Source organism: Hyperoodon ampullatus, assembly GCF_949752795.1.
Source record: "Hyperoodon ampullatus genome assembly, chromosome: 10".
In the NCBI taxonomy this organism is placed as follows: domain Eukaryota; kingdom Metazoa; phylum Chordata; class Mammalia; order Artiodactyla; family Ziphiidae; genus Hyperoodon; species Hyperoodon ampullatus.
Window position 1 is genome coordinate 42,316,733 of NC_136923.1, and position 19,779 is coordinate 42,336,511.

The 19,779-nt window shown below is 52.5% G+C and overlaps 1 protein-coding gene across 1 annotated transcript in view; it reads left to right on the plus strand.

Moving 5' to 3' along the window:
* The window catches only part of FYCO1 (FYVE and coiled-coil domain autophagy adaptor 1), a gene marked incomplete at its 5' end in the record, with an annotated part of 67,899 nt that overhangs the window by 15,184 nt on the left and 32,936 nt on the right, over window positions 1-19,779 (plus strand). Inside the window, 8 exons of the mRNA XM_079713575.1 lie at window positions 1,822-1,912; window positions 2,870-5,044; window positions 6,103-6,195; window positions 6,897-7,015; window positions 9,421-9,588; window positions 11,544-11,693; window positions 12,456-12,667; window positions 14,076-14,220. Coding sequence (XP_079569701.1) covers window positions 1,822-1,912; window positions 2,870-5,044; window positions 6,103-6,195; window positions 6,897-7,015; window positions 9,421-9,588; window positions 11,544-11,693; window positions 12,456-12,667; window positions 14,076-14,220 — 3,153 coding nt within the window. The remainder of the gene's footprint in view (window positions 1-1,821; window positions 1,913-2,869; window positions 5,045-6,102; window positions 6,196-6,896; window positions 7,016-9,420; window positions 9,589-11,543; window positions 11,694-12,455; window positions 12,668-14,075; window positions 14,221-19,779) is intronic.

Consider the following 19,779-nt stretch of genomic DNA (forward strand, 5'->3'; position numbering starts at 1 on the left):
TAAAATGTTCCTTAATTTGAGTTTGTCTAGTGTCTTCTCATTATTGGATTCAGATTAAGCATTTTTGGCAGAAATACCCCAGGTGTTGTGTCCTCAGCACGTTGTACCCGGAGACACAGGATGTTGGTTTGTTTCATTACTTGCAAGGTTAACCATGATCATTTGGTTAAGGTGGTGTTAACCAGGTTTCTCCTAAAGTTACTGTTTCTCTGTTTGTAATTAATATGTATCTTATGGGAAGACATTTTGAGACTAGGTTTTTATCCTGTTTCTTTTAAATCTCCCTCCTGTTAGTTTTAGCATCCGGTAAATCTTTCCTGAATCAGTTACTATCATGGTTACCAGAGTGATTTTCTGACTCCGTCATTCTGTCTACACTAATAGTTGGCATTCTATTGTAAGAAAGATCTTTTCCTTCTTCCCCATCTATTTATTCATTTATAGCAGTATTGACTCGTGGATTCTTATTTTATTCAATAGGTCATCTTCTGTCACTGTAATTATTTTAAACCTTAAGGTGCTTTATATTTGGCCAAAGTCCCTTCAAGCTGATTCTTGTGGGATTTTTTTGTTATGTCTGATAGCTTTTTTTTTTAAGAAATAAAATATTATAGATCCAAATAAAGCCCCACCCCGTGGCCATCCTTTCTCCTTTTCTCCCTTTCTAGAAGTAATTACAACCCTGTAGTTGATGCATGTCATTCCCAAATATTTTTGTGTTTCACTACATGTGCCTGTAAATATTACGTATATATAGTTGTATTTTATATATTTTTTAAAAATTTGCTACATCGATTGAATCATGAGATGGCTATACTTTTGCAGGTTGCTTTTTTCATTCCACATTGTTTTTGAGATTTTTATCTGTGTTTGTACAGGGAGTTCTATAGATGTGGAGTAGGGCTGGCAAACCACGGCCCACAGGGCCGTGTGTGACACACCTTCATTTACCTATTGTCTGTGGCTGCTTTCATGCTACAGTGGCAGAGTTGAATTGTGACAGAGCCCATAAGGCTTGCAAACCGAAAATATTCACTATCTGGCCCTTTACAAAAAAGATTGCCAACCTGTGGCATAGAGTATTCCATTGTGTGCGTAAACAGTTTATCTGTTTCTCTAGTGATGTGGAGTTAGAAAGGTTCTGCTTTTTCCACCATGACAGTGCTGCCAAGAGCATCCCCACACGTCACCTTACGCACATATGTGACTGTCTTTCAGGTAGATACTGAGAAGTGCAGTTGTTGGGTTGTGGAGACTAACAAGGTTTAAAATGCAATAATTGTAGATTAAGGAGAAGATTCTGGTCGTTAAGTAAAAGTGTGTTTCGTCTGCAATGACTAGTGTCATCAAATAGAACTTTCTGCAGTGAGGGAAATGTCTGGTGTGAACCAGAAGAGGTCTTCCAGCCACATTACTCGTGTAACATAATGTAAAGCAGTGACCTCAAGGCCTGAAGCACAGCATGACCTTTATTTACCAGATTGACTGTTCCTGGTTCCTCCCTGGTAGACAAGTTATGGCTGGCATCGAAGGTTCTAGGAAAACTTAAAGTAAAAACGGGGAAATACTATGTTCACTTCGTTCTTTTTTGGCAGTGAAGAGCAAAGCCATCATGCTTAGACTTCAACAGTGGGGTCCAGCTGCTACGACCAACCTGAATGTGTGCTTTGGTGGAAATGTTGGATTTTGCCTTCTTACTAGACCTGGGAGGGCACTGCCGCTACCACCACCTGGTTGCCTAGTGACGACCAAGGCCTCCCCGAGTGTGTGTGTGTGTGTTCCCTGCTCTGATACAGGCATGTCTGTTTTGCGGCCCCACAGGAGGACCCTGGGCACTGGCTCTTCTGCTTACCTATGGAGACCCCCCAGCCGAAGCTCCAGCATGAGCAGTTTGGTGAGCAGCTACCTGCAGGTAATGCCGAGAAGGCTGGGGACTCCCTCTCTGTCGTGTCAACCAGGGCATGTTCTTGCCCCTCCCAGCTCAGGGGGATGTTCTCAGATGCCTGGTGTTCCAACCCGAGCGATATAACCCCTCAGTCCTACCCACTGTTTCCTCGAGTCCAGGTTTTTACAACCAAAAGGAATTTAGGCCTTTTAAAAAATAAATTCTTTTAAAAGCTTTTTAAAGTGTTTCAGAAGAAGTGGTTTGGCACTGTGATTAAAAGTGGCAAGGTCAAATCCTGACTGTCACTCACCCCCTGTGTGACCCTGGGAAGGTGACTTACCCTGTCGAAACTTGAGCTCTCTCATCTGTAAAATCTCATACCAGCCTGTAAGGTGGTTGTAGGGGGTAAATGAGGGCACACACACACAGTGCTTAAGGACTTGGCACAGGCTAGTGCTCAGCAAACATTAGCGCGTCAGGTCAGTTTCATTAATTTTGTTAGAAATGTGAATGTATCGTATAGTTTAATGGGAAAGAACACTGAAATTAATCAGCAAAGCAAAATAAGACTAATCAGTATAAGAAGCATTAAGAGTAGCATTTTTACCCTATTTTGTGATTTAATTGCAACAGAAATTGTGGGTACGGTGCAACGGGTAAGCAGTAGTTTACATATAACATCATTTCTCTAAGAGTCAGCATCCATTATGTTACCAAAGCTACAGGAGGCTGAATGGGAAACGCAAGTTCTGAGTCTCAGTGGAGCTCACATGTGTGGCGTTGCATCATATTTTAGGATGTACTGGCCTCCTCTGGCATATGCTTTGAGCAAAGGGGTTCCAGTCCTTTGAATAGCTCGATAGACTAACCTTAGGTCATGTAATTGCTGTATTTTTACTTCTGTTCTCATTAACTTCTAAAGTTTTGCCAAGCAGCCATGTAGCTTCATCCCCAAGCCACTTGTTTTTCGTGTTTCCTCCCCAGACTCAGGAGATGGGCTCCCACCTTGACCTGAGCAACCCCTTAAACCATGAGGCACTGGAGGGCTTTGATGAGTTGCGGCTGGAGCTGGACCAGTTGGAGGTGCGGGAGAAGCAGCTGAAGGAGCAGATGCAGCAGCGGGAAAGAGAGAACCAGGAGCTGAGGGCGGCCATCAGCCTGCATGGAGAGCAGCTGCGGGCAGAGAGAGAGAGGGGCCGCGCCGCCGCCGAGGACAACCTTCGCCTCGTCGGTGTGGTGGCCACGCTCCAGGAGCAGTGGGAAGTCACCCAGGCCACACAGAACACCGTGAAGGAGCTGCAGATGTGCCTGCAGGCCCTGGAGCTGGGGGCCTCGGAGAAGGAGGAGGATTACCGCTCAGCCCTGCGGCAGCTGGAGTCCCTACTGCAACCCCTGGCTCGGGAGCTCGAGGCCACACGTGACGCCCTGGGCAGGAAGGACCAGCGCTCAGCTGATGTCCCAGACCAGCTGGGTGCAGCCGAGCAGAAGGCTGACATGGCACTGGACGCCAAGGGGCGACAAAAGCGCATCCCCAGTGACTCGCCCCTGGAGACTCAGGAGCTGGGGGAGAAGCTCCTGGAAAGGGAGAGCACCTGGGTCCAGGAGCTCAACAGGCAGCAGAGCACCCAGCTGGAGCAGCTGGCCAAAGAGCTGCAGCTGAAGGAGGAGGCCCGGGCCAGCCTGGAGCGCCTGGTGAAGGAGATGGCCCCTCTCCGGGAAGAGCTGTCCAGGAAGGGGCAAGAGGCAGCCCAGCTCCAGCATCAGCTGCAGGAGTCGTTGGCCCACTTGAGCTCCCTGGAGGAAGAGCTCGCGGAGGGGAGACGGGAGGAGCAGCGGCGGCAGGAGGAGAAGGGGCTGCTGGAGCAGGAGGCCAGGTCCCTGACGCGGCAGCTGCAGCTCCTGGAGACCCAGCTGGCCCAGGTGAGCCAGCACGTGAGTGACCTGGAGGAGCAGAAGAAGCAGCTCATCCAGGACAAAGACCACCTCAGCCAGAGGGTGGGGACGCTGGAGCGACTTGCTGCGCAGTCAGGCCCAGATCTGCCCGTGGCGGCGGCGGAGCACGAGGCTCTGAGCACCCCCCTGCAGCAGGCCTGTGAGAAGCTGGAGGAGGAACAGAGGGGCCTGTTGGAGGGACAGGTGGCCGATCCCAAGATGCAAGGGGCCGGCCAGGAGAAGAAGCTCCAGCAGGCCAACAGGGAGCTGGAGAAGGAGCTGCAGAATGTGGTGGAGCGCAACCAGCTGTTGGAGGGTAAGCTTCAGGCCCTGCAGGCTGACTATCAAGCGCTGCAGCAGCGGGAGGCGGCCATCCAGGGCTCCCTGGCCTCCCTGCAGTCAGAGCAGGCCAGCATCCGGCACATGGGAGACCAGATGGAGGCAAGCCTCCTGGCTGTGAAGAAGGCCAAGGAGACCATGAGGGCCCATGTGGCTGAGAAGGAGGCTGCCCTGCAAAGCAAGGAGGCCGAATGCCAACAGCTGCGGGAGCAGGTGGAGCAGTGCCGGCAGCTAGCGGAGGCCCGGGCTGGGGAGGTCAGGGCACTTGAGGACCGGTGCCGCCAGCAGACCCAGCTGATCGAGACCCTCACGGCAGACAAAAGCCAACAGGGGTTCAGCCCACCTCAAGACCACGCGTCCCAGGAGCTAGCAGCCCAGCTGGCCCTGTCTCAGGCACAGCTGGAGAGCCATCAGGGGGAGGCCCAGCGGAGGGAGGAGCTCCAAGTAGTGCGGGAGGAGCTGTCCCAGGCAACGGGCAGCTCCGAGGAGGCGCAGCTAGAACCTGCTGAGCTGCAGGAGCAGCCGCACCGGGCCAACACGGATAGGGTCGAGCTTGGCATCCAGGTCTGTGCGCTGACCACGGAGAAAGAGCCGCTGGAGGGGGCGCTGGCCCGCACCATGCAGGAGCTCCAGGATGCCAAAGAGGCAGCCTCCAAGGAGCAGGAGGGCCTGAAACACCAAGTGGCAGGGCTGCGGCGAGAGAAGGAGAGCTTGCAGGGGAAGCTGAAGGCAGCTGAGGAGGCAGCTGGCTCACTGCCTGGCCTGCAGGCCCAGCTGGCCCAGGCCGAGCAGCAGGCCCAGAGCATCCGGGAGACTGCACGCCAGGAGCTTGACACCCTCAAGTTCCAGCTGAGCACCGAGATCATGGACTACCAGAGCAGACTTAAGGTAACCCTCACTGTGACCATCTGAGCTGCACCTGTCTCCTGCGGCAGGGCCTGGTGGGTCCATGAGTGGTTGGGATGCACCTTCGGCCAGGTGGCACATGAGGGCCCAAGAATGTCCTGGGGGCCCAGGCCAACATGGTCTCATCCTGGTGTCATAGCTCACAGCATCCGTCTCCCTGCAGGAACATGTTAGGGACACAGCATTGGAGAGGGATGCCTTAACCCAGACGTCTAAATTTAAGGCCATTACAGACAAGTTTGGCCCACACAGAATTTTTTTTAACTTAGTAGCCAACATTTCAAGAGCAGGGTGTTTATAGATTCAGTTTTTGGACTTCTTTTGAAATCTTGGGAGTTCCTAAAGCCTGTGCTCTCATTCCTATGTGGCAGCAGTCAGCAGGAGCTGGGTGGGGACTGCCCACTTTAAGGAAGAGTTCATCCTCTGCTATTTTCCTTGCACTCATTTATGTACTCGCCTGGCCCCTTTTGGCATGCGAGTTCCTGACTGCCTCGAGTCCTGTCCCTGGATTCTCTGTCCCTTCAGGTGGCTCCTGATAGCAGAGCAGTTGTAGGAAACCAACTCAATTCATTTTCACAGAGCCCTTGGGATAGACAAGCTTATGAGAACAGCGTTTACCATGTGTCTTGAACTGCAGAGAAAAAGGGTTAAGGGTGAGGACACAGGCAGACATCTACGGGGCTTTGGCTTCTGATGTGTCTCTTTGCTTCTGAGTCTGTGCACTCAGACCACTCCTGACCTCTCTCTTAGGCAACTATTGCGTTCCCACAGATGTGCCTCCCACCTTGTGTCACCCCACCCCTTGCAGTTCTGTGTGGCTCATACTCCACCCTTTCCTTGGCAGAAATGAAATTCTAAGTTTGGGGGCCAAGCTAAGTCTCTTGTCTTGACGGGATTGTGTTATCAGGGAAGCCCAAAGTTTATTGAGTTTGGGAGAAAAAGAGAGAGGTAGCTTGTTTTTACCCATTTTGGGGGAATGGGGCCGAGGGAGTCTCAGAACAAGGACCCCACTTTTCTGATCCCTTTCTCATCCTCTCCAGACCTCCAGTGAAGAATGCAGGAGCCTCAGGGGCCAGTTGGAGGAGCAAGGTCGGCAGCTACAGGCCGCCGAGGAGGCTGTGGGGAAGCTGAAGGTAAGCCTGGCCCCTGAGGCCCAGGGGAGGTGCTCCTGTGAGCCCTGAGCAGCGGCCGGCCCATCGTTCACCTGGTCATTCCACTCCCAGGGTGTGGGCCTGTCGAGGAAGGGGATGTGGCTTGGCTTTCATTGGACCATCAGAGAGGCCTCCCTGCAGGAGTTCCAGTGCCCTGGCTAAAGCTGCCCTCAGCTCACCTTTGTAGACAACCTGAGTCTGTGTCGTGGCTCTTCCACTCCCTGGACACCTGGTTAGAGCTGTCAAGTGTGTTTTTCACCACCCCTGTGTCTTATGGAAAGGAAATAAGTCATCCCCCTCTGCAGATGTTCTCCAAGTCAATGTTTCTGACGTGAGCCAGAGCAGGGGTGGGACTGAAACCCGTCTTCAGGGCAGTGACTTTTTTCAGTGACTCCTGTACACTGCCACCCCACCTCTACCCCCACCCCAGAGACTCTGATATCTGCTGCCCCACCAGCCACCACAACCGGTTGCAGCTGATGTTTGAGGGACATAATTACAAATGGGAGTCTGTCATACTCCACACACATACTAGTTCATGGTCTCTTGAACTTAAAAACAGACAAAAGCCCCTCCTGTTAGAAGTGCGCCAGCCAGATGGGGTGGGGAGCATGCCAGTCACTTGATGGCATCTTGCATGGGCTCCTGCAACCGAGCATCTTCTCCCTGCTGTCCTGTGCCAGGCTGCCCAGGCTGATGCGGCGGAGAAGCTGAGCTGCACCAGCAAGCACCTTGCCGAGTGCGAAGCCGCCATGCTGAGAAAGGATGAGGAGGGGGCCGCCCTGCGCCAAGACTTGGACAGGTTAGTTACACGGTCCACCCACGCGGCCAGTGGGAGAGTCCTCAAGGGAGGGGGTGTTCGGTACAGTCATTTAGAAAGTCAACCACTCATATCAGGTTAAAGAAGCCCTTTTGCAAGAAAAGCCACAGACTCATAAAGTGCTTATGTCAGAAGCATGCCACAGAGAACCTTGGCAATCTGCCTGTCACAAGCCTATAGACGGCTGCAGAGACCCTTTCTCTTAATTCCGTTGTCTTATCTCTAGCAGGACATATTTCAGTTCAGTAACTTCATGCTTTGGTAAAACTAAAATGAAATAAAAGCTGGGAGATAATCATGGTACTACTAACAGCAAACATTTAAGTAATGCCTAAAATGTGGCAGGTACCGTTTTAAATACTTGGTATTTATTTGCCCATTTAATCCTCCTAATGGTCCTGTGAGGATGGTATTATTATTTATCCCATTTCATAGATGAGGAAAACAAGGCTTAGAGGAGTGAAGTCACTTGCCCAGGGTCACACAGTGTGTAAGTGGCGATGGCAGGATTGGAATTCAGAACATTTGACTCCAGAGTCTTTGTCTCAACAACTACCCTAAAAAATATATAGACAGATAGTTTTGTGTTTTGTTTTGTTTTATTTTAGGGTACTGGTGTGAGAGTATTGTGTGTGCATGTTTTCCCCCCTGTGTTTTGACTTGAGTTCCTCATTTCCTCTATGAAATGAGAGGCTGCGGGGTTAGGTGTGAGGTTCTGGCAAGCTCATCTGAGAGTGAGTGAGCGAGCCAGGGAGCAGGATCGGCTTGTCTTCCTGGAGACTCTGGTGCTGTGTCTGTGGAGAGCACATCGTGCTGTCACCCTTTCATCATAATTTTTTTTTAACCTTAAAGTATGGCCCTACCTGTGTCCAACCCCGAGACCTCTTCATCTTCAGGCTTGGGGGCCACCCGGAGTTGTGAGCATCATCAGCCTACTGGTGTGGTGATAGGGCCAAACTGGTCCCGCAGGGGATGCTGGGACCTGATTGCATGTGTGCTCCCAGCAAAAGCAGACACACCAAATTCTCCCGAGGCTTTAACTTTTCCACCCATCTCCTGCCATCTGCTTCTAGGCCTGGGCCCAGGCTCAGTGGGAGATCCAGACCACGCTGGTTGTTTAGTAACCTCAATGTACATTTCTTCTCATCTGACTCTTCTCAGCTGACTCCTTACAGAGTTTGAATCCTATAGGACTCTGGCTGCCCTTAGCCAGGTGGTGTTCATGTGACAATTTAAGTAGAACCTCCAAAGTTGGTGGCATTTTTTTTAATGCTATAACTCTGTGGTTGTGTGTGTGTGTGTGTGTGTACCCGAGATCATTTTGGAGGACAGTGTCTAGTAAACAATAACCTCCTGACAACTTTATACTGGACATGGAAAGGCTGGATTAGATACAGATTAATTAGTCTTGCACAGCCCTCTGGGTTTTTTTGTTTGTTGGTTGGTTTGTTTGTTTGCGGTACGTGGGCCTCTCACTGTTGCGGCCTCTCCCGTTGCGGAGCACAGACTCCGGACACACAGGCCCAGCGGCCATGGCTCACAGGCTCAGCCGCTCCGCGGCACGTGGGATCCTCCCAGACCGGGGCACGAACCCGCGTCCCCTGCATCGGCAGGCGGACTCTCAACCACTGCGCCACAAGGGAAGCCCAGCCCTCTGTTTTAATGGAGCTGTTACGAATGCCTTGCTTTATAAGGCATCCTTGGAAAACCACTGCCTTAGGGGACAGGTGAGCTGAAAGAGAAGTGGGCAAGGGCGGGAAGACCGTGGTTCAGCCGGCCCCTCTGCTGCAGCTTGAGGCTCCGAAGCACCCAGAACAGGATTCCTTAGGCCTCAGGGTTGTCAGGTTGAACGCCTCGCAGTGTAGATTGAGTACCTGCTGTGTGCCCCATGCCAAGCCCCATGTGTAGAGTCCCAAAGACACATGGAAGATAGGCGCTCCTCTGTGTGGTCATCTCCAGGAAGCTACGCCTCTGCTCTTTCTCTCCTGGCTCCTTTTTCCTCTTGTGTATACCGCCATCACCAGCCCATGTACTTGACCCACTGGGCTCCTGTCAAAACCTCAGTCTCTGCCCAGGAACCAAGTGGTGCAGAGTTTGACGCACCTGGGGTGCTCCTAGTGACCTGAGGTCAACCTCCTCTCCCAAATGTCCCTTGTATTTGTTGTGAGGGGTGGTGGTGTGTGAAGAGTTTGGGTGTGTGAGGGAAGTTTTGAAGGCTTAAGAGAGTGTACAGCCTGTGAGTGGGGCAGTGCCAAGGGGCTCCCCCCCATGAAGGGGAAAGACTGGTAGGGCAGCAGGACCCCCCATTAGAGGCCTGGGTTAGCCCAGAGGCACGGGGGAAGCTGGAAGTAGTGGGTAATAAGGAAAACTGACTACTCCTCCACCAGGACCCAGAAGGAACTTGAAAAAGCCACGACAAAGATCCAGGAGTATTACAACAGACTCTGCCAGGAGGTGACAGACAGGGAGAAGAATGACCAGAAGATGCTTGCTGACCTGGATGACCTGAACAGAACCAAGAAGTACCTGGAGGAGCGGCTGATAGAGCTGCTCAGGTGAGTGTCAAACAAGGGGCCAGGGGCTGCCCCCAAGCTTGGCTTTTCTTTAAAGAAATGCAACTGTTCTTGAAAGGACTCTTCGAGGGAAATGGGCCCCTGTCTGCTTGTGTTGTGTTGTAAGCGCCCACACACGTGAACAGGGTCTGCTCAGGCCCTTGGCAGCCTTGCACCTGGTCCGTGTTCTCTTATTGCTATGCTAACTGTTTTCAAAATCTCCATGTGCTTGGCCACAAGAGTGACAAAGATGTTTAATATCCTCAGGGACTTCTCCATTCCCGTGTCCTTCTCTCTCTCATGAGCCCTTTTCTCCTTCTCCTCCGTCCCACTCTCCCCAGCACCTGGGCCCCCAAACTCCAGTGCCTGCAGGTAGCAGACAGTGATGTAAATGTGTGAACCGGGCCAGGACGGGGGCTCTGAGAAACAGGAGGACATGAGCTGCCCTGCTCTTGCTGACTGTTGCCCCACAGGCATCGAGTCCAGGGTTGCCAAGTCACCTTACTTCTTAAGAGAAGGTGGAAATCTGGATTTTTATGTGAAATTGGCCTGACTTTTAAATGTTGACAAGTCATTCAAAAAGTTTGTAAAGGTTTTTGTATGGAATTATTATTATTTTTTTGGCTGCGCCTGACTGCTTGTGGGATCTTAGTTCCCCAACCAGGAATCAAACCCACGCCCCCTGCAGTGGAAACGCGGAGTCTTAACTACTGGACCTCCAGGGAAGTCCTGGAAATTTTCAAAAATATAAAAATAGGATAGCAAAATGCACTGCTGTGTACCTGTCACCCAGCTTCAACATTATTCAGCTCATGACCAGTCTTGTATCATCCAAGAGTCCTACCCATTTCCCCCACCTCCTCAGATTATTCTGAAGCAAATCCCAGACATCCTGTCATCTCATCCACAAGTATTTTGATACATACCTCTCCAACACAAGGACTCTATTTTAAACAACCACAGCATCATTACCGTGCTTGAAAATTAACTAATTCCCAATATCATCAAGTGTCGTGTCTAGTTTGAAATTTTTCTAATTGCTTTATCATTTTTTCTAATCAGGATCTATATTAGATCTATATATTGCATGGTGATATGTTTCTTAGATCTCTCTTACTTAGTCATGGTTCCTCCACCATCTCTCTCTTTTTTTTTCCTTTGCGGTTTACTTTTAAAGAAAGCAGGCCATTCATCTGGTAGAGTTTCCCATAGCCTGGACTTTGCTGATTGCATGCCCATGGTGTCACTTAACATGTTCTTCCATCCTCTGTGTTTCCTATAGCCCCCAAAATTAACAGCAGTTTTAAGGAAGGCTTTATACACATCTTCCCTGATGCATCAGGCACATTCAGATGCTGCCAGAGCCTCCTGAAAAGCGTGCCACTTTTTTCAGTGTGCTTGCTTCCTGTAGTGGCTGTGCTGTCTCTCTAAGGAGTGGAGGAGGTCAACATCCCATCGGATTTTCAGGCTGGAAAAGCTTGACTCTCCTCCATTAATTGTTACTTAAACCATAAAAACATGAAGGATCCCGAGCACATTTAAGGTTTGGGTTCTTGGGCTCACAGCACACAGACGGTCATGTAATCATGGCAGCACGTGACAGCTTAAACTCCTAGTGGCCACATGCACTGTCATTTAGACATCTGAGCAGCTGGTGACACTTGTCAGTGCCAGCAGGTCTTTGCAGTTGCCAGAGCCTTTTATGGACATAGCAGGCCCCCCTGTACCTTCACACGTGTGGTGTCAGATGAGGACTTACACGTTGGGAGGCTCCTGCTGAGTCTGGGACTGGTGTGGGGTGACAGAGGTGACCTAGACTGGGGGGTTATTTCCAAGGTAAAAGTGAATTCTCCTTGTGTTTTGGGAAATTCGGAAGCAGTCTTTTGAAATGAACCAGAGATAATTCTATTGTTTTCATGGATTCTTTCTTCTGTTTTTCTAATGCGGCTTTTTCCCAGGGACAAGGATGCTCTCTGGCAGAAGTCAGATGCCCTGGAATTTCAACAGAAGCTCAGTGCTGAGGAGAGGTGGCTGGGGGAAACGGAGGCAAATCACTGCTTTGACTGCAAGAGGGAGTTCAGCTGGATGGTGCGGCGACACCACTGCAGGTCAGCAGGCGGCTTGCGGGCAGGGCCCAGCACTAGAGCAGACGCCTCTGAACGAGGACTCCGTGGCAGGCGTTGGCACCTCAGCCAACTGTCTAGGAAGAGCACGTTGTCTCTTAGTTTCGAGGGAACCAGTTGAGGAGGGTATGTTAGGCAGGGTCTCAGCAGGACACTCAGGGATCCCCGAAAGGGAAGAGAGTTTAATACAGGGGGTGTAGGCAAAGTTAGGGGGACCCACAGGGATGTAGAGCTCCCAGAGACCCAACCTCTGGCCCTCTCTTGGCCTGCAGGGGTCAGAGGGGAAATGAAACCCAAAGAGAGCAGGGGCTGAGGCTTCACCAGAGGAACACAGAGCAAAGACCCCCCGCCCCCCAGGGCCCAAAGAAGGGCAGGCAGGAATGAATCTTGGGTTGGGATGGGGACAGATGGAGAACGGTCAGCACAGGGGGATGGGGTCTGTGGTCTCTTAGAGCCCAGCCCCCGAGGCCTAGAATGCACACCTGCATTGTTGCGTCAGGGAAGGGGGCTCGGCCTGCCTCCCAGGACCCTAGGAAGTAAAAGTGTCTCCCATCAGGCTTACCAAGATGGCTTTCTTGGAATCTTATGAGATAGGCCTTCAGGCCCCACTCTAGAGTGGGGGCAGAGCCAGGTCTGACAAGCCATGTGGCATCCAGAGCCCAGAACAGAGCCTGGTTCCGGTGCCGAGCAGGTCACTTGAGACCTCTAGTGCAGCGTCCTCAGGGCCTGTGCCTTTGTCGTCCCCAGGGTATGCGGCCACATCTTCTGTTACTACTGCTGCAACAACTACGCTGTGAGCAAGCACAGCGGCAAGAAGGAGCGCTGCTGCCAGGCCTGCTTCCAGAAGCTGAGCGAGGGCCCCGGGTCCCCCGACAGCACCAGCTCGGGCACCAGCCAGGGAGAGCCCAGCCCCGCCCGGTCACCAGCCCAGGCCACACCCCAGGCCACCGGAGGCCAAGGTCAGGCTCTGCCACTGCCCTCGGTGTTCTCCAGGTGCTACCCTCACCGCTACCGCACTGTGGCTGCTTAGCTGGAACATGCTTAGTTCAGTGTTTTCCAAACTTAGGCACTAAAAAGGTAGTACCACCAATCTGAGACTTTCTTTTTGATGTAATTAGGATTGAAGGAGAATTGAAAAGGGAATAACTTTCTCCTGATATGATTCAGTGTTATTTAACGTGGTATCTGTTTACCTCTCAACTCACATACCACCAGTGGACCCACAGGTTTGGAAAACGCTGTCTCCCAGGGCCCCAGCCCCGTATCCAGCCCTCTCTTTCAGGGTAACCAAAGGCCAGGAGTTGAGTGTGGAAACGAGCACATCCTTCCCTGTCTCCTTGTAGCTCACATTCTCTCTTGGCGGCCAGGAAGGATATATTCTCCTTCATGTCCTCTCACTCAGCTCAGTAAAAGGAAGCGGGATTTGGTTCCTGCTGCTGCTGCTCAGCACAACCTCGCAGACCAGCCCAGGCTGCCCTCTCAGGACTGGACTGTGGGTGTCTATTCTAAAGCATGGCCTGTCCCAGGAGCCATGCGGCAGGGCCTGCTGGGAACTTGTAACTCCCCTGAACTGTTCTTCTTGCTGAACCTTCCCCTTGCCTGGCTCACTAGTGGGTGTTCCAGTGACGACAGAGGGTGGCATGGTGCCAGCATGCTGAGGTTGCTTGTTTTGATTTCTGACATTTCCTGTCTCCTCTGTCTGTCTGTCTTACTTTCTGTCTTTTCTTCTTTCATCTCAGGCCTGCCATCACGTTTTCCATCACATGCAAGAGACTGCTTGTTGGCAGGGTGGGGGGTGACTAGCACAGCAGCATCGCACAGCATCCTTCCTACTGGGTAGCCTGCAAAGTTGGGCACAAGTCCCCTGGTCAGAAGCACAATGGCTGCTGTGCAGAGGGAGGTTCTTTTCCACCCCCCAGTGGATTAAGGTGAAAATGCGGGTCAGACAGAATCCTCCTCTCAGAGAGGCATGAGTGAGGTCTGTGTCTGCTGGAGCAAGGATTCAGCAGCACAGAAGTATGATTACCTTTTTGTTAGGTTCTTTCCTGATAAGGTTTTGATAGGTTTTTTTTCCTTCTAAATAAAGGGCCTCAGAGAACACGTAAGAGCTTAAAACCTCTCCACACCGCTGCCTAAGGGACTTCAGAGAAATCTCTTACATGGTGCATTCAGTTTCATCTGTAGTCCCCTCATCTGCTTTTCTGGAACATCCCAAGAGCCATTTCTCTCCATCTGGACAGAGTAGCTGTCGGTTGAGTGAGCACTTAGAGTGTGTCCTGGTGGCTCATCCCACGTAGCTGCACTCCCTCCCTGTACTGTCCATGACTGTGCATTTCTCTTCTCTCCCGACCTGCGTCTGCACCCCAGATGCTAACACAGACTGCCGGCCGCCAGACGATGCCGTGTTTGACATCATCACAGATGAGGAGTTATGCCAGATACAGGAGTCCGGCTCCTCCTTGCCTGAAACACCCACCGAAACTGATTCTCTTGACCCAAACGTGGCTGAACAGTGAGTAGACATCACCTCCATTTCTGAGTGCTCAGTAAGTGCCTGGCCTTGTGGTTTCTTATCAAAGGATTAGGAGAGCTTGGAAGCAGGATTGGCTGTCTTTGCTTAAGGGAAGGTGCCTGCGAACAGTGCTCGGGGCAGGGTGCCCTTGAGGAGCACCAGGGCTCGAGGAGTAGTCAGTGTTGAGCCTTGTCAGAGAGTTCCTGGGCGTGTCTGTCAGCGGTCCCCCTGATTTCAGCATCTCCAGGAAGGCCTCTCTTGGCTTAGGCAACTATATTCATCTGCTCAGGCCGCCATAACAAAATACCATAGACCAGGTGACTTAAACAACAGAAATCTATTTTCTCACAGTTCTGGGAGTCCAAGGCCAAGGTATCGGCAGGTTTGGTTTCCTGAGGCCTCTCCTTGGCTTGCAGACAGCTGCTATCTTCCTGTCTCTTCACATGGTCATGCCCGCTATGCATGTGCCACCCATGTCTCTCTGTGTTCTAATCTTTTCTCCTTATAAGGACACCAGTCAGGTTGGATTAGGGCTCACCTTATTGGCCTCATTTTAACTAACTTACTTCTTTTAGGTCTTATCTCCAAAAACAGTCACATTCTGAGATACTGGGCGTTAAGACGTCAACATATGAATTTAAGGGGGGGGACACAATTCAGCCCATAAGAGCAACATTTGCTGGGCTGCTGTAGCCATGCTCAGAGTAACGCACTGCTCTTTAAAAACCGTGTTCATCTTTTGGAACCACTCATCAGGCTTGGTAATGGTGCCACAAGATTAATTTCTGTTGTCCCAAGTAGATGTTTCTCTCAGAAGTCCTCTTTTTTTTTTGACTGCGCCATGCAGCATGCAGGATCTTAGCTCCCTAAGCAGGGATCGAACCCATGCCCCCTGCAGTGGAAGTGGGGAGTCTTAACCACTGGACTGCCAGGGACGTCCACCCCAAAGTTCTAAAAGCAATAAAAATATAACCAAGTTTGTTACCCAGTGCTTTGTGGAACCCGAGGGACTTTCCCCTCCCCCAGCCCATGCCTGCCCCATCACCAGTATCTTGTGCTGCTCTTAATCAGTGACCCAGACCCAATCAAATGTTCCCGATGCCGCAGATGGACAGCATCAGGCACAGGGGTGTCCTTTAGTACCGGCTCTCCATTGGCCCTCTCATTTTTCTGGGCCAGCTCTTTTCCAACAAGGCCTGTGAAGAGAGTTCTGCAATGGCTAATTTCTAAATATATGAAGTAACTGCACAAAGTGCCATTGTATTAAAGTGTCAAGAGTTTAAGCCAGGGGACCCTTGGGGAAAGTCAGGTTCCCCTACATGGCAGCCTTGCTTGGTGTTTCTCAGCCCCTGGTGTCTGGCTTAACTGCTGTTCCTGCAGCAAAGCACTGCCTGTTTGGAAGCTCAAGGGAGAATTGACATGGCTCCTGTGTCCAGACGTTCATTGACTCACTTTCCATCCAGTTAGGGAGTTTTGTGATGCTCTTGCCAACTTGTATTGAGATCTCTGTTCCTCAATTCCGGCCCAGAATTCAGAGGAAGGACTGTCAGATTTATCATCCAGGATTTCTGCTGCATGGGAGGAGATGCACCTAATCTTCGGAAGGTTCTCAGCACAGGAGATTTTAGGCTCAAGTGTATGTCTCCATACTCTTCTGTTCTCTTGCTTGAGGGTGACTGACCTTGCCTCATGGATAAAGCCAGCCCCATCACCCAACCCAAGAAAGCCTCTGCCCACTGTGACCATGGGCCCTTTCTTTTCCTTCTGAAGCCTTTCCTGGCTGCGTGAGCCTGCAGCGTTCTCCCCAACCCCCATGGTTCAGTGGTCCCCAGGGCACGTTCCGTTGCATTTGCACTAAGCCATACTCGTGCCGTCGTCACCTGGCAACTCTTCACTGACAGTGCCTCAGCTGCTGGCCAGGTGGGTAGGTGGGTAGGGGGTCCGGGGAGCAGGACCGGAAGCTCAGGGCCTGGGAGGATGGCCTTGGGCTGTCACCTGCATGAGAAAGTGCCACCCTGCAGCTCCCTCTTCCCTTCACCTTTCACCTTCCCCTTTCTCAGTAGGAACAAAAGCAGAAGGTCTTCTGACCGCTGACAAATAAGTGTGTTTTTGGTCATGGGAAATCAGGAAGCGGTCCAAGGAAAGGAAACTGCCAGCATGCTGGCCTGCGGTCTCCAAGGGAGATGCAGGGCTAATGGATGGACCTGCAGTCCCCATGCATCATCTGTTTGGGTGAAGGGCCAGCCCTCCAAGTCAGTTCAGGGTCTGCCTTGTCTCACACCTTCCTTGTGAGTTAGCCAGAGACAGACCCCCGTGTCTCTGGTGGCTTTTTCTTCCTAAGCTTAGGACCAATCAAAACCACCAGGAGTCTGAGAAACTCAGATGGGTTTGGTGGGGTGGGGGGGTGAGGGGTTGGTATAGAGCCTGGGTTTGTGAATGCATCCCTGCCAAGACACTGAGAGAAAGAAATCAGCAAGTCCAAAGGAAGAAGTGGTCCAGGAGGGGTTAAAGGCTGTGAAAGCCCTGATGTGGGGGGAAGGAGGCTGCCTGGAGGCAGCGTCTGTCGAGCACTTTCCCTGTGTAGCAGCTTTTGCACGTGACCTCACTTAGTCCCTGCCCAACCCTTCAAAGAGTAGGGATTATGGTCCCCATTTTACAGGTCAAGGTACTGAAGCTCAGGAGGCCAGGTAACTTGCTCAGGGTCAGGGGGCTGTAAGTGTCAGCATTAAGCTTTGTGCCCAGAACCCCTCCCTCCGGTCCACAGGCCCGAGATTCATTTTGAAGAGTACAGCCCTCTTCTCCTGGTCCCGTTTCCCTATCTTCACATCAAACACCTGCCCACCTTCCCTGCCACTTTGTCCACTCCTCCCCACCATACACACGCATTCTCAGGACACAGTTGTCTGCCTTGGCCCTCCTGGCCGTGATGGGACAGGAACAGGTCCCAGAATCCAGGCTCTCGGGGAGACCTGGCAGGATCCCGCAGATCCCTAAGCAGTCTCCCAGAGGCCCCTGCACGTGGCTTAGGAGCACAGCCCACCTCAGGTGGAGGGCCGATATTCTCCAGAACCCTGCAGGTGTGCACACCCCTCCCAACAGTGACCCAGGCCCATCCTCAGCCGTCTCCCTGACCAGGTGCCCAGCTCTTCTCAGGACTGAGGTAGGCAGAGGAGGAAAGAAACTCTGTCCTCCAGCAACAGGCCTGGCCTTGGGTCCCTTGGCCTCTGCTCTGCTTCCAGCAGCCATTCCCTCCTCCAGGCCCGGCCTCCCTTCTCAAGCAGACCGTGCCCATGAAGAGTTTGAGGTCCAGAGTCAGACACTCCTGGTCTGCTGCCTCCAGGTTCCCTGGCTTTGAGCACCGCAGGCCCCGAACTCAGTTCCCTCCCTCATAGAGAAGAGACAGGGACGGCACCTCTAGGGTTGTTAGGAGGATCAGATGGAAATGATGTGGAAGGCCTTCCATGGAATTGTGTGGTTTTGGTGATGTCTTCCCTGAGCTGTGAGGTCAAGGGCCACACCGTGGTGTCTACCGCCACGGGCCCTGGTTCCTTACATCTCGTAGCTCAGTTGTGTTCGCCAACGAAAATCCTGCCAGATGCCCAGATGATACTGAGCTCAGACTCACGCACAGAGACTGTCCCTGACCCACAGAGCATCTTTGCCAGTACTTGCTTTAGAACAGGTGCTCTGTGGTCAGAGTGCTTCAGGGATCTGTGGCAGGTTTATCACCAACCAGGAGATACAATACCTGGTATCTCAAACCGAGAACAGGATATGGTGATAACGGTTAAGCTTAGAAAGCCACCTTGTGCTTGGGTTAACCTAGCATCTCCGCCTTCAGACAAGTACAGAGTTGTCAGGTACCCCGGGCCATCTTAGCCAACATTTGGGGGAAGAGAAAAAGGTTATTCACCGGGGTTCCAGCCCTAGCTCTGCTGTGTGAGCTTTGGCAGGTAGTAATGTCTCTGAACTAGTTTCCTCATCTGGAAAACAGGGATGATAGTACCAGGCGTCCTACCAAATGGCACTGGGAGTTACCGTGGACCACAAAGGACTGGGCCTGTGGAAGGGGTCTGCGCTGAGAGAACAAGCCTAGAGCCAGCGCCCCGGCCACTCCTGGGCCCTGTGCTCTTTGCTGCGCCTCCACCCCTCCAGTACGGGCAGCTTCTGTTTTTTCTCTCCTGCAGCACCATTTCCTCAGTCCAGAATGCTCACTGAGAATCCCGGGCTTCTGGCTCCAGGTAGCCCCTGGAATCAGGTTCATCCTGTGTTCACCACATCTCGGACCGCCCCGCCCCCAGCCTGCAAGTGCAGGGAACCTGGTGGGGGAGGAGACCCTGAGGCCGCACGTGAGGCCAATTGGACTCACCCAGGGTCCACACCCAGCCTGACCCCCTCCCGCCAGTTTCCCCCACACCCCAGGCTGCTTACGTCAAGCACTGGTGCGTGGGAGCAGAGCGGAGAGCCCAGGGGAGAAAGGCGGGTCTGAGCTTGTACTCCATGGGGCTGTCTCGTGGATGAGTGAAGTCGAGAGTGAAAGCCTTGTTTGGGCTGTGCCCGTGTCTGTTGCCCGTAATGGTGTGTACCCAGGAGGGGTTTGGGAAAAAGATCTCTACTCCCAAGTGTGAGCAGGTGAGGGCCCAGAGAGTAGGGCCAACGAGGGACTGGGGAGGCAGAGAAGGTGAAAGAAGATTGAGCTGCTGTGCTTTTCCTCAGGACAGGCAGGCAGGTTCTCCTAAGCTGTGGAAGGGCCAGTGCAAAACCTTTTTGCAAGGAGCCTGGAGAGAGGGCATATAATAGGCCTGGGATGGGACACGGCCTGATGGGTGCCTGGTCTCCTTTGACTCAGCCAGGCAGGCACCGTTTGGGGAGAACCCAGCGGTCCCAGCAGCCGCCCCTCTGTTGCTGTGACCAGCAGCCCCCAGCGTGGCTTGGAGTGCACTGTCCGTGCCTCACAGCGCTCCTGGAAGGAGGGCCGTTGTCAGCTCGGGGTGTGGATGGTGAAACGGGCTTGAGGAGGCCGTGTGGCTTGTCCCAGGATGGACAGATGTGGAGCTCTCCCCGGGGCAGTGACTGAGTCACCCCAGAGCCCTGCTTTTCCCATCCCACCACACTGCTTTCCTCCGTGGGGACACATGGAGAGGCCGCAGGGACCCTGACTCCCCGACTCTTCACTCCTTCCTTCCCAGTTAAGGCCTCTGTCTCTTGTTCTGGGACATTGTTGGGGAGGCCAGGGGCTCGTGGCCCCTCTACCAGGAGTGCTCGACATTAAGGTGACAGCACAGAGGAGGGTGACCAAAACTCCCCCTCTGAAGCCAACGTAAACAAGTTGAAAGTCAGCCTTGTCACCATGAAAAGGGCAGGTTTTGGTGTTTGAGGAGCACTGGGTAGTCCATGCGGCCTGAGCACAGTAAAGCCGCTCTCCCCGTGGGTGCATTTAGGCATGTGTATGAAACAGTTGGTGGCCCTGTGGGCCCTGCAAGGCCGGCCTGTGCACAGCTGGACTGTGCCGTGCACCTCTGGAAGGCATGAAGCCGACCCTCCCACACCCCGCCAGGG